This window comes from Dendronephthya gigantea, unplaced genomic scaffold (genome assembly GCF_004324835.1).
Source record: "Dendronephthya gigantea isolate DGI-Jeju-01 unplaced genomic scaffold, DenGig_1.0 000024F, whole genome shotgun sequence".
In the NCBI taxonomy this organism is placed as follows: domain Eukaryota; kingdom Metazoa; phylum Cnidaria; class Anthozoa; order Malacalcyonacea; family Nephtheidae; genus Dendronephthya; species Dendronephthya gigantea.
The window spans coordinates 1,095,403-1,109,750 of NW_021163034.1; the positions used below are offsets into that span (position 1 = coordinate 1,095,403).

At 36.8% G+C, this 14,348-nt stretch overlaps 1 protein-coding gene across 3 annotated transcripts; it reads left to right on the forward strand.

The window, feature by feature from the left end:
* The first annotated feature begins 1,579 nt into the window (after positions 1–1,579).
* LOC114522956 (guanine nucleotide-binding protein G(q) subunit alpha-like) lies at positions 1,580–14,003 on the forward strand. 3 transcript variants are annotated; one of them, XR_003686966.1, is made up of 8 exons: positions 1,580–1,953; positions 2,147–2,331; positions 2,502–2,656; positions 3,029–3,157; positions 7,040–7,169; positions 7,633–7,786; positions 12,790–13,384; positions 13,483–14,002. XR_003686966.1 is itself a non-coding variant. In XM_028543740.1 (7 exons), exons 1-7 carry the CDS (start codon positions 1,827–1,829, stop codon positions 12,978–12,980), a joined length of 1,071 nt encoding a protein of 356 aa, XP_028399541.1. In that variant the 5' UTR covers positions 1,580–1,826; the 3' UTR covers positions 12,981–14,003. The 3 variants fall into 3 exon arrangements, 2 of the variants coding, with proteins under 2 accessions (XP_028399541.1, XP_028399540.1); XM_028543740.1 differs by having other exon boundaries at positions 12,790–14,003; XM_028543739.1 differs by lacking the exons at positions 12,790–13,384; positions 13,483–14,002 and adding an exon at positions 10,155–10,973.
* The last annotated feature ends 345 nt before the right edge of the window (positions 14,004–14,348 follow it).

Sequence of the window (14,348 nt, forward strand, 5' to 3'; positions counted from 1 at the left end):
TCGAATTATTCACAAAGATAACAAAAAGATTTAGATTGCTACGTGCGTGTACGTGCGTATGAAAAACGGGTAAGTGGAAAGCAGCTTTGTTGTGGTCCTTACAAAGCCCAACCTTACTTGATTTAGCTTCCCGCCCAATTCAAACAAATTTAGAGGCAAGTTGTATAAAAGACAAGTTAGCTTTTAACTGTAAGTAAGGACAGAATTGGCCAATCAGAGTCGTGTATTTCTGAGTTAACTAGGATTTTAAGCCCGCCGCACACGTGAGTAAGGAGCTGTTTACATGAGCCCGGTTACCCGAGATTCAACGAAGCGTGAGATGATTTTGAGGTATTGAAATGAGCAGATGACATGATCTTGGCAGTCGTAAAATCACCACAACAATAGCGTTTGGTGTAATAAAGACTTATTTCAATACCTCAAAGTTCTCTCACGCTTCGTTGAATCTCGGGTAACCGGGCTCATGTAAACAGCCTCTAATAAGACCACGCGTGGCTGTCAGCTCAGCAAGTTACTCTCGTGTGCGGATAGTTTTCGTGAGGAATTCGCCTCGAGAGGCAAGTTTCTCACGTGTGCGGATGGTTTTCGAGCTGAGCTAACTGCCTCGTGAGGTCTTTAGCTTAGCTGATAGCTCACGTGTGCGGAGGGCCTAACAATGCAAAATGTAGTTAAAGAGTTTTATGCAACCGACCCCAGATATCTAAATGCCTTCTATCGTGGTTCCTAACTTCCTACTAACGCAGAGCGCGAGTTGCTCGCCGTAGGCCGTGCTCTAATATTAATAATATGTTTTCTAAATTTCAGATTCTAATTATGGCATGTGTTATTGCAGGGTTTAGGTGTGTCTGAGGGCCTCGAAAAAATCGTGATCACAACTCGCAAGGGATGGAAAATTAGAGGCAAGATAATTGACTTATTTGATTAGTCCATTTGATGGTTTGGGCAGCAAAAATATGAGTTACATTCAATTGCTGTGCATACGACATGGAGCATTTTAAATGCATGTAACTACATTATATTCAGTTCTTACTTGCTATATAAAACATTGTATTTTCAAAGTTTTCGAGAAATTTTATAGGCGTAATTTGCATGCATGAACAGTCCGGACAATAACATTGCGGAAGGTGATTTGCATGCAGTCACTTGAAACTTAAAACTGAGATTTTTCACATTTTTATCGAATATCAAAATTAATCTTTATTTACCAAAGCTTTCTTTCAGGATGCGCCTTCAGGCAGTCACGCAAATTTCACGCGACTGACGCGGGGTACTCAAACAAGACTAACAAGTGTACAAACGTCTTACAAAGTTAGTTGAAGACAGTTTTTCAAACGGCAAGCAATGTAAAAAATATTGTTAATAATATTAGTAATCTTCGGTTACATTTAACAATCATGCTAACTTCATGAGCGATGTCACAATTTCCAGAAAACTTGTTCGAATTCGGGAATTTGTCGCAAATTGTTCGCAATTGTAACAACATGCATCTTTCTGGAACGATCCCAAAGCACGTGCACGTGCCGAACTTTTCACGACGGCCGGCGCTTTCCGAGGGCCGAATATGGGTGTCAATGTATCCCGTGATGCTCAGAGTATCTCTGGTTGTATACTGAGATCGGTGTGTGTTCGAATTAACCGACGCCCAGCTAAACCAAAACTTTACAATTTTCGCTCCGATTTAAAGTACTGCTTGTGTGTTGTGGACTAAAGCCATCTCGTTGCTCGTACACGGGCTCGAGCGAAGCAAGGAGGCGTTTTTAATCGTTGGTGGAAGCCAACGATCAAGAAGGGACGATATTATACTGGCCGCATAAACACATGAAAATATGCCCTTCGCTGGCTGCTGTGAGAGTGAAGAAGTTAAGGAACAGCGGCGAATCAACGATGAAATCGAGCGAATGCTTAGAAAGGATAAAAAGGACTCAAGAAGAGAGTTAAAACTCTTGCTTTTGGGTAAGTCTCGCGGCCGGATCACGCGTTTGATTCCGTATTCTATAAGTCATAAAGTTTTCAACAGCCAGTGAAGTATAAAGCTATTGTATGCATTTATACTTGTATTTTCCTATTGAAGCCAAACAGTTGTCATTTGAAAATCTGGTTTGCCGTTACCACAGCTGCTAATATTTCGTACTAAATCGGTCTTTAGGTACTGGGGAATCGGGCAAGAGTACTTTTATCAAACAAATGAGAATTATTCACGGTCAGGGATACACTGAGGATGATCGAAGAGGTTATATCAAACTCGTATATCAAAATATTTTTATGGCTATACACAGTTTGACAAGGGCAATGGAAACGCTGAGAATTCCGTATGCAACCCCTTCCAACGAGGTAAGAACTGCTCTCGTCCTTCGGCTACGAAATACACTGTCTCCTAGCATTGTTTACAAAAAACAACACTGGTTTTTTGTTTGATTTGAGTTATTCGCCTTTGAGCGTTTAGCCTGTGTGCTTAAAATATGAATACATTTCTGATTTGGCACGATTGTATCCGTCTATAGGATTTCGTGTCAATCGTTCGTAGTGTCGATCCTGACGCGGTAACCTCGTTCCGAAAAGAATATTATGATGCAGTAAAAAATCTATGGAACGACAGTGGGATTCAAGAATGCTATGACAGACGGCGAGAATTTCAATTGAGCGACTCGTGCAAATAGTAAGCTGAAACCTTGCCTTGAAATTTAAGTAATTGTATGCCTATACACTTCTGCCTTAACCTATGTTTGTCCTCTTGCGATTCGAAGACACCTATCTTTTTTAGAAGGCAAGAAAACACTGTGTTGTTTTTAATAAGATAGGTGTTTCTCGACCGCGATTATTTTATACGAGCGGCAAGCAGATGTGTTTTGTGTTTGCGTAAAGCACGCCATGCCTTTCCCCCTGTTTTTATTGCCCATATTCTTTCCCTTGTGTAGCAATATACACTTGTATTTTATGTTTGCCTAGCGGTCTGCACACACACTTGCATTCGTGCGCGTCGAACTCCTGTATTTCAATTTCTCATGTACAAAACTCTGTTTCCGTTTAGCTATCTCAGTGATTTGGACAGAATCGCAGCCGCGAGTTACCTTCCAACAGAACAGGACGTTTTACGGGCCCGGGCGCCAACGACAGGCATCATAGAATACCCTTTCGATTTGGACACCATCATATTTCGGTGAGTGTAATCGTTGACGTTGCTCATTCTACGAAGGAAAGCCTTCAAAGGCCTGCCTGTTCCCGTCCACTTATAATGAATGCGAATACACATAATAAAAGCATCCAGTTTCTCGCTTTATGGAGCATCATGATTCTATGGTCTTTAAATTTCCACCTAAAAATAGCATGATACCCTATTGTACAGGCCGTGATTTTTTGCTTCCTGTCGTCCGAAAAATAAATTACAGTCGTTTCGCGACTTCTTGATTCTTCGACCCCTGTTTCGAAATACGATGCCGAGTGTTCGCGTTGGAAAGAACTGCGACATATTTCTCTGGGTCGCGTTCATGACAGATGACCCGGCCGCCAACGCTTTGCGCTTCGCACCCAGATTAAAATAACCGAATCTGCAAGATTTATTCATCTTAAAAGATCTTAGAGTAGCTTTCCAAATTACGAAATGCGTGGGCTGTACGAGTGTAAATAGCCCCGGACGAAACTACTTGCTTGCAAATATGTTTCGTAAATGCCTAAAGCTGCACGCATTCAAAATGCCCAAACTATGTGCCGTTTCGAGTGCATTTTTACGACACCCCCAGGGTCTTTGTGAACATTTTCTTCCAGGGTTTTGCTTTTGGTTTTCGAGCAAGGATATTTCGTATCTTGGAAAGTTTACATCGTTTTACGAAGATTTGATAAAATCAGCCGTCTGTCTCTTTATAGCTGCTTGCAGGGCACTTGTATTATAAGTAATTTTGTTGTTTCACAGTGATCCTAAACGTGGGCATTCGGTATTTTAGAAATTATGTCAAATTATTTGCTGGCCACAAATTTATTGCACCGTTTAGTGCGGCTTTAATGCAAGCAGGGCAGTTGTGCTTTTAGCTTAGTTGATGAAAATTATCACATGCAAGCTGAGTATTAATAATGTTTCGTTTTTTAACTTATTACAAATGAAATATATTTTTGACCGCAAATTTATTGTTCTGCCTAGACTGCGTTTAAATGTTTCAATGCATTTTAGTTCAGAAGGGCCTAAATTCGTGTTACTTTGAGGGTTTTACGAAAATGATCATTTTATGAAAATTATTGCATGCAAGCTGGAGAACTAAACACACCTCAATTTTACAAACATCACCAGGCCAAGGTAACCGAGTCACATGTCCATGCCTTATCAAGTTGTCTACATGGAACTTATCTAATCCAAAAGTTATTAGCGTTTGACTAATTTTTCACAACTTTTTTCGAGTATCAATTCTCATGGGGAAACTTCAAGACATTTGATAATGTCATAAATGTAATTGCATGGAAGGAGAAATGAGATAGTTTGGTCTATTGAAACAGTGTGTCTGCATCCCTAGCAAAATGCTTCAAATGGCTGCAAATAATCTGCTTAAACAAGATAAAATGCATCTAGTAATGAAATTTAAAACGAGCAAATTCCTTGCCGGTTCCCTTCCCATTAATGTTTTTGCAACACTTGTGATATTTTCATTCCTTTTTTGATCATCTTTGTTGATTCAGAAGGTTTGCAAGTTGACATGCAAATTGCCAGAAGGTTCTATAATATATTCAGATAACTGTCTCTCAGATTATTGAGCAACTGAAATATTCATGAGATTTCATTTGGGCCACAAGATCCCGCATAATCTTATAACAGCTACAGCATTGCCATGATTAAAAAAATTTATTCAGGTTATAAATAACAGCATGTAACTGAGAGTCCAGCCACTAAGATATATCCACAGCACTTTGTTTAATGTAGAATCCTTAAAATTAATCTAGCTATGTTTAATATATTATATTACTCCTGTTTGATATTTGCATTTCATGGGGCAAGCATTACACAATGTTAAACTCCTTTGTTAATATTTTAACAGGCAAAGATACACTTTGCAATTTTTTCACAAATGTATTCCAATGCTTTTTATGGCAAAAGTGCATGAAAAATAGACAATTTTGAAGACTTATTTGTAACTTCAGCAGGTGTATTGAATGGGAATTCAGCCTCAATTGCTTGCTAATTGTATATCATATTAGGTGCACATGAGTTTCAAATGAATTATATAGCCATGCAATTGTCTATGCGTGTCGCAAAGCCGCTTTTAAATTAAAAAGGAGTCACAGGTTGTACTACTTTACTGGATGTAATGCTTTTGTATAAATATGTTGTGAAATATTTCTCAAATGGGTATTGTTGCTGGTATCTTTTCTAGTCAAATTGTGAGTTGTATTTTCATCGCACTCAGAGATATTGGTAGCCATGTATAAGCAGTGTTTTTTCATGACCAATCTTTGCATGTAAGCTAAGAGGAGCTCCTCAACATGGAGCTATGCTAAAAATCTACCCTGAGCTATTGTAACAGCCTTGAGTGTGCAGCATACTTTCAAGCAATAACCTTATAATTCAAGGGATCTGATTGGCTAAGATGGACCAGACAATCTGGTGCCAAATAAAAGTACCATGGTGATGTGATACTTATTTTTATCTCTTAAATGCTCTATAAAAGTTCATTTTATAAAAAGACAGTTGAAGATAAAAGCTATTTTCCTTGTCAATGCAACTGTCATTTCTTGGTCTTTATTACCGTCCACCTCTGCCTGTACATATGTACTCAGTTTTTGTACTGCATGCCTGCAGACATGTTACAAGGTGTGAATTAACTGAAAGAAACACAAATCAAAATTGTGGAGTATTAACCTAAACTTGTGGAATATTAGCCTGAAAGAAACACAAATCAAAATTGTGGAATATTAACAGTATTTCAGCCACACACAAATGGCAATTTTCAACAGATTTCCAAATTGATCAGCACAAGCCATTTGTTTGCAAATATGTAAAGAAGATATGCATATCTTAAAGCAGGCATTTTGTAATAAATAAAGCAAATATGACAACATGTGCCTTAATGGTAATCCCTTAATTTTAGTTTTTTTATCAATGCTTCTTTGAGATAGTGCCCATAAGTAAATCACATATGGATCAATAAGGTGTAATACTTTGCATGAAAATTGTGTGGGCTCATTGTAATACTTGCAAACCTTACATTGTAACTGGAGTGATATACATAGATAGACTACCTAAAAATACACAAATTAAACTTGAAAGTTTTAAATGAAAAACCATTTGAATGTTAGTGTGCTAGTCTGGTAAAAGGGAATTTAAATCCATAAAGGTAATGGGTTTTTCGTTCATTGGAAATACATAATTTCTGATGTGTCAATGAATGATTATGTATGCAAATGTATAAAAATTACAGGCGACAGCAAATTTTTTATTGTTTTTTTTACCCCCTCTCAAAAATTGCCTAGAGGCACTGAATTTCACATGCATTTTTTAGATAAGATTTTGGTGTAGCTTATTAGAAAAAGAATCCTTGCATATTAGTATATATATATGCCTATATGATTCTAACCTTCAAAAGGAAATTTTGAAAAACAATGCAACAAATCTGAGGTGTGAAACATCTACTAGACACACCCTAAATGAATGATTCAAAATAATTCTTTACCATGAATAACACACAAGCCCAGTGAAAACACAATTTAGTTATTGAGTACAGGTAGTAAATCCCACAATTTTTTATAAAAATTTTTAGTTTTATTATATAAAACTAAAAAATAATTGGTGTATGATAATAAGAGCATGCAGCACATGGTTTGATTCACTCTTTGATAATATTAAAAAAGATTGAGAAGGTTAAGCCATTAATGCTGGCATATTAGAAATGGGCAATTGGAATTCTGGAAGAGATGAAGTGATAGAAAGAAATTGTCAGAAACCTTGAAGTTACCCCTAAAACCCCCTCCTCCCCCCACTACCTCCCCCCACTATCCAGCTTCGATAGGATTGTTTTAATTCAGTTTAACAAATTTGATATGCTTCTTGTGTTTTGGTTAGAATGGTAGACGTTGGTGGACAAAGGTCTGAAAGGCGAAAATGGATCCACTGTTTTGAGAATGTAACTTCAATCATGTTCCTTGTCGCCTTAAGCGAATATGATCAGGTTTTGGTAGAATCAGACAGTGAGGTAAATATTATGTTTCTATTAGGGAACTAGAATCTAACCAATGGGAATCTCCGCCTTGTTTGTTTTTGACCTTGTGTACTTGCCAAAACAAAGCTAATGCGTTGAGACTGTTCCCACATGTCACAAGTGCCAATGGACTTTAGTTTGTAGAGTTGTTTGTAATAACAAGTTTTCAAAAAACTATTCAATGTTTAGAATTATGCAATTTTGTTCAAATGATTTTGCAAAAACTTTGCAGTTCACTTATTGCCTTGTTGATGACAATTGGTGTTCAATTAGATTTAAATTTTGAAAATTGTTTCCTGTCCATGAGCATGAATGATGTTGTCAAAAGATATCTGAGTAAAGAGTGAAAAATAATGTTATCAAATTCTATGCTTCAGCCTTCAACCCTGCGTTTTAATATATTAATTCCGTCAAAGTATTTTATCTCAGGCAAATATTTTCTATTAAATCTTTGTAGAATCGAATGGAAGAAAGCAAAGCCTTGTTCAGAACGATAATTACTTATCCATGGTTTCAAAATTCTTCCATTATATTGTTTCTCAACAAAAAGGATTTACTGGAAGAAAAAATTATGTATTCCCATTTAGCTGATTATTTTCCTGATTTTGAAGGTAAGTAACACATAATATTTATTTATTATAGTTTTTGTGCATGTTCACTATACTGGGTTAACTTCAGTGGATGCATTTGCTCACTTTTACTGTTGTACCAGCAAACACTACTGACAATTTCCAACGAATTGCGTCGGGTTTACAATTGCCAGCTATGCTGGTATTCTGGGTTTATCAAACTGACTTTGGGAACTATAAAACAACTAAACTCGTTATGCCTCCAGTCTTAATAACAACGCCTATTTTGGCTTTTTGTCACAAGAAAAAGTTCCACACATTTATGTATGCATGAAACTGGTTTATTTCCAACGGCAATCGCGTTTCTAAATTTTGCATCCTATAAGAAAGGTGTGTGATATAAACCTCAAATTTAAACCGTCTATAATTTCCTAGTGAAGCCACTTATACCAAACCTGTCCACTCTTCCAGCATATTAATGCTTATCAATACTCAAGAGTTCCTAAAAAGTATTTTTAATATACAATAATGGTTTGAACCAATATTTTGTAACATTGGTACATTTAAATATGGAAAATCTCACACTGAACTTTCTAAAAAAAGCTTGGCAACTATGAGTGTTTGGAAAATAGATAGCTTCAATTGGCAACAAATGGCGGCTCGTGCAGGCAATGCATTGCGAGCATCAAACATAAATGAGTGAAAAAGATGAAAAGAGGGAGAAAGAAAGAGAAAAGTTAACACAAAACACTTCTCAATTTTATGCCAGCCTTTAGAAAACGTAAATTTTCTTTTTGAAATATTCTGGTAAAATGTACAGCTGTGGTCTGAATGGCAGTTGTGGTCAATTCTTGTAGCTTTGAAATTACCTAAGGTTGGATAAGTTTCTAACGGAGAATGAGAACGAATAGATGCCATGTTCCCGGCCGTATTATGGTAATTTTGCTATTATTCTGTTACTGCCTTTGCTTGTATTCCAGACATGTCGTCTATCTTGTCTGCATCACAGGTCAATATTTCGAGTACTTTGTAGCACGCTATTTTTTTACTCGTGAGAAACATGCGTGGCGGCATGCACTTACCTACATGCTAAGTGTTGTAGAAATCAGTGCGCAGCGCACGAAACGGATGGTCAAAAATCTTGGCTTATATCCTTGTATCATTGAAGGCCGGTGTGTCTGTGATGTGCTCTTTTGCAATTCCACATCAAGAACTGGATATATTATTTTGAGACATTTGCTTTGTTTGATCTTTTTTTTCAACCTATCGATGGCGAGATTTTGAAACAGATCATGCATTGTTAATGGCGGAATCTCTTTTGACAAGGTAACTCTTTATATAAGTATTGTATATATTAATGTTATTTATATTATACAAATGTCTATAACCGGCTTATTCAAGTGCTGTCTACGTTTTGCCTGTATACTGTTTGAAAATGGCCTGACCGTTATCGATTCCATTCGTTTGAAAGTTCGTGAGTGTTATTAAACTATCTTTAAACCATTATGTTAAATTATGAATTAACTATACTATTCTAATAAAAGAATCATATTTTTACATACTGGATTTTCTCCCTTTATGTGACATCCGTTACTTATCCCAAAGCCCGTATCCCCGTTTCCTATTTACGCGAATCACGTGTCGTATCCCACGAAATTTGCTTTGTCTTTCTGAAACTAAAAAAACTCTAATCGTAAACATAAATTTAATTTAAACCGTTCTCAAATTTTGTATGTTGATGAATAAACATTCTGGAAGGATCTATTCTTATTCTTTAAATGATTCTCATTAAATTTCCAGGAACAACAAGATTCACGGAAGACAGCATGACCAGAGTAAACACTTCTAAACACCGTGGTAGGAAAAGTATACAAGAATACAGAAAAGCTAAAAGTTAAACCTAAAATCTTTTGTAACTATAAACGATATCTCATATTTAAATGATGGTAAATATAACAAATGTAAATTTTTCAAGGTTTGAAATAAAATACGTAGTGTAAATTTACCAGCTGGTCTGCTGTTGTGGTCTTGTTTCCATGCCAACATGCTTATCGCAAGGGCAATACGGAAGTAACTAATTAATTTTTAAATTTGGGGAGTGACTTGAGCTAAACACTGCTTCTGCAGCATCCCCACTCGAATTCCGCTGATGTATGGCGCAGAGAGGAAAATACAATGAAATTTCACATTTTCTTTAAATCTTTCCTACTTCATGGTCAGTCTAATCTCGCACCTCACCCACCTACGCACTTCACCCACCTCCACACACCACACTACTGTTTCAAACGAGCAGACAGTTCAAACCAGAACCTTTGTCCAATAGGAATTGCCTGAAATCTTGTTGTGTAACCCCTCTCGTAGTGACAATTGCTCATTCCTTGTTCATAAATTGAATTTCTCTTTATTCCAGGTCCGCAACAGGACGCCCAAGCCGCTCGGGAATTCATCCTAAGGATGTTCGTAGATTTAAACCCTGATACAGATAAAATAATCTACTCTCATTTCACTTGTGCCACGGATACCGAGAACATTCGCTTCGTTTTCGCCGCAGTCAAAGACACAATTTTACAGTTAAACTTGAAGGAATATAATTTGGTTTGAAAAGTTAGCACCACCAGTAAACTTCTACTGCAGTCTTTCTCAGATGGTTCGTTAACGCCGCCAACTTTCCTACTGTAAGAAATGCAAAGACTTGAAATCTACACTGACATTGTAAATCGCGCAAACACTACTACCAGCCGGCTGACTACACAGGAAGTTAAATCCCATCGGGTATTTTTCACCACCGGGGATTTTATATCCCGGAGGTCTTATCCCCTTCCTCGATTATTTCGATCTGTTAGTGAGTTACCGTCACTGTTCTATATTATATTACTAGCATGTTACTTTATGTATGTATAGAGCTCAGTGGCAAATTTATTTATGGAGGTCATAAATTATCTAGGAATGCATGCTGGACAAAATTTCGTGTGCTCGTTTATGAGGCGGCCGCTTTGAGGGAAACAAAATCAATTGTTGCTATTTTAATTTCGTTTAATTTCAAATTTTTCTTTGCTATTCATACAAGGATTTGTTTACTTTAGTTATGAATTGTCTCTTCACATGGGGAACGTTCCAACGTTTTGAACCATGAATCCCTCAATTTCCTTTCCTCAAGTGTAATTCTTAGGTCATGAATGTTCGAAGACCAAAAATATTGAATTAATCCAATAATATTGTACAATCGTCATTGCTAAAAAATAGAATCTTTCATCTGGTTTTGACAAAGCAAAGCAAAGGCATACTTCATAATGAAAAGGAACCTATGATTCGTAGATTATACAGCCGGAATTTTTTCAGAATTTGTTGTGCATATCGACAATTTTTCTGTGTTCTGTCAAGGTCTTTTTTTCCCATGCAATTACATAAAACATCAACTTGTAATAGTTTTCCGCTTTACATGGCGAAAACATTGTTTCCTTCAAAATGGCCGTCTTGATTGATAAAATCATTGCTTTAAAATTAGATTCGTCAAAGGCATCGTTTATTGTGTTAGAAACGAAAACTCGAAGCCTGTTGTTACCAAGGGAACACATAGTTCATTTAGTGTTATATCAGATATGTACTACCTAAAATGTATAATACAATGGTAAAGTATTGTAGTTACTTAGTATTCTAAATATTAGGGGTTTTGGAGAAGTTTCTTCCCCTCCCCGTATTTTTGATCCCTACGTAACAGCATGTTGAAATGTTTCCTCGTTTGTAAAGTTTGGTGCAAACATGTTTAGCCCCAGGCCTCAGAATATAACTGGTCTGAGAGTGTAACTAGTGTGGATTACGATATATAGATGCCTAGCTTTCCATTTATGATCTCCATAATTTAATATCGGAAATTCTGTATGAAATTAGGGGTATATCGAGGTGGTTCTTGAGCCCCTTTAGACTGGGACCCGCTCATTTTGGGTCCCCTCATGATTGGTCAGGCCAAGTAGGATACGTGGTTTATGCTAAATAATATCTTAACTTATATAAGTGTAATAGTGTATAATAATAATAATTGTCATTTTAGAACTGTATAAGTTGGCTTAGTTTGGTTTTGATTGCGCGAAATTAGTGCACGCGATACGTATAAAATATATATAAATATTGACTCTTGTAGATGTAGCTAGGTAGGTTTTAAAACTACGCTAAGCCACCTTAATATCACTATGTCACGTTTGTGAAGAGAGCGGAGGAATAAATTTAGAGACTAAAGTTGTGGTCATATTTACTAATGAAGACTGCGTTCAGACTTTAGTGTCGGGTGCCGGTGCCTTTCGTTTGTTTTGGCGCCTAGTTTGATTTTCTGTGAATTTACGTCTGCGCGCAGGCTAAGTTTGAACACAACGATCCAAATGTACGGTGCTCGTCTCCAGAGGTAGAACCCGGTCTTGACAGTGCATCTACTCGACCAGGGTAACGTGCTTAGTATGTTTTACAAAACTGTTTTGACTTTGTAAACGCTGAATCTGTGTGTTTTGTGGGATTACCAGGTCATTTATTACAGACTCTGGTTTCATGTTAAACTGAATATCTTAACTGATGCTGTGGTTGATAATGAAGAAGATATAGACCGTGCCAATTTATCATTAACACAATGGGAGCATCAGTAGGCATAAACATTTTTACAGTGGTATCATTAGGCATAAACGTACGAATTGACGAAAAAGCAAAGCAGAAATTTCCACATAAAGTATAAACTAGCCCCTTATGCTTGTTTCCCAAATTACCTCAAATTGCTTTCGTGAACGAGTTTTTTATGGAATTCGTTTTGGTACGATGTTTTACTATGTCCACTGTATTTTGTTAATTTGTGTGCTAGAAAAAGGCATGGAATTTGTCAGTAACTTGTTTAATAGGTAAACCTTGAGTTTTGGATACATATCGCAGTTTCTTGAGCAAATTCTCTTCAAATAAAGGCAGAAAGTCAAAGCTTTTAAAAACTTGATGTTATAAATGTCAAACGCCTGCGGAGTTTATTGCAAAACAGTCCTTATCGTGACCTAATATGTTTTTTTTGTTTCTAGGTGAGCCTAGAGACGCAGCTGCTGCTCGCGAGTTCGTATTAAAGATGTTCGTGAACTTAAATCCGGACCCAGAAAAGCCAATTTACTCGCATTTTACATGCGCGACCGACACGGAGAATATAAAGTTTGTTTTTGCCGCCGTTAAAGACAGTATCTTACAGCAGCATCTCAAAGACTATAATCTCGTGTAACACGTTTGCTCACGCACGAATTGTAACATAATTGAAGCACCAACGTTGTTGATGACTCGTGCACAGGCCCTACTCGTCCAACTAGGGTTGTTGGCCAGATTCCTGCTGTAACTCCTGCTGGGGTTATAGACGGATCCGGCGTTACTTTTACGTCTGTCAACCGTTAAAATCTTTGTCTGATCATTTGAATGCCTATTTATTATTATAGTCAAATTATCAGACGAATAGGGGGTGGTTGTATGAATGTCTTAATCAGAAGTTGGGTATATTTAAATCGTAGTTAACTTCGAAACGAACTATTCTGATTCTCTAATTCTGTTACTAACCGTATAGTTGAGATTTAACTAGCCTTTTTACAACCACTCCTTGGATATATTTTTGTCTCGGCTCGTTTTTCACTATTGGTTCAGCCGTATTTCAGTGCAAATGATCTCTGCAAATTTATATTAGTATGAACGCTTGCAAACAGACAGGTAATACGTCAGTACAAGCTATCTGCTAGGCTCGTCGGGCGACATAGGAAAGCATTTCGGCCAAATGTAATCTTCAGAAATATTTGACTTGCCAAGTGCGCGAATGTTCCCAGTAGCGGATTTGGTACTCTGAGTGAAAAACGGGCTTCAAAAACAACTCCAAATTCTCTGGATTTTTCTGGCATGAGTTGCGGCTTGAATAACGCGATTTTATCCAAATTGAGATTATATTTTATTCACTAATATCATTCACTAAATCCTACAATCGCGTGCACTACAATCTTGACGAATTTAATTTTTTTAAAATTTAGAGAATTTTTTTCAAGATTTCAGCTCCAGCTATTGTAACTGATCTAGTGAAAATCGTGAATTTATTTTGGTACGCATGGCATTGTGGGATTTAGTGAAAATAGTAAATACAGAAGTATAATTTAATTAGCCTCGGCTAGGCGTTAATTTTGGCACAAATTTATTTACTTTTGTAATTCACATTTCGTTGTTTAAAATACACGAATTCTTTTGTTCAAATATTTGGAACACCAGAAATTTGAAGTTCCTGTAATTTAATTAGCTCGGGAATAACTTCAGCATCATTGCTGGTTAGCTTAGAATGAATAACCCACCATCAAGTTAGTGTAAAGTATAGAAATATGGTAGCTTACAATGGGGTTTTCGGGCCTTTTTCTCACGGGTGATCAAAGTTAAATGTAAATGTTTCACAGAGGATGAGAATTTGAATTTTCTTTAAGACAGGATTACTTTATAACCTGACTTGTTATGATTGACTAGTAAAGATGAATCAGCCAATTGCAAAGCGGAATTTTCCCGCTTGATTTATTCCGAATTGATTCAGAGACCTACCATTCAAAAGCAGTTAAAGCACTGCTCTTTTAAC

Coding starts and splice junctions, on each gene's coding strand:
- LOC114522956 (XM_028543740.1), top strand. CDS start 1,827: ATGCCCTTCGCTGGCTGCTGTGAGAGTGAAGAAGTTAAGGAACAGCGG. Junction 7,170..7,632: donor TGGTAGAATCAGACAGTGAG/GTAAATATTATG, acceptor AAATCTTTGTAG/AATCGAATGGAAGAAAGCAA. Junction 7,787..12,789: donor TTATTTTCCTGATTTTGAAG/GTAAGTAACACA, acceptor TTTTGTTTCTAG/GTGAGCCTAGAGACGCAGCT.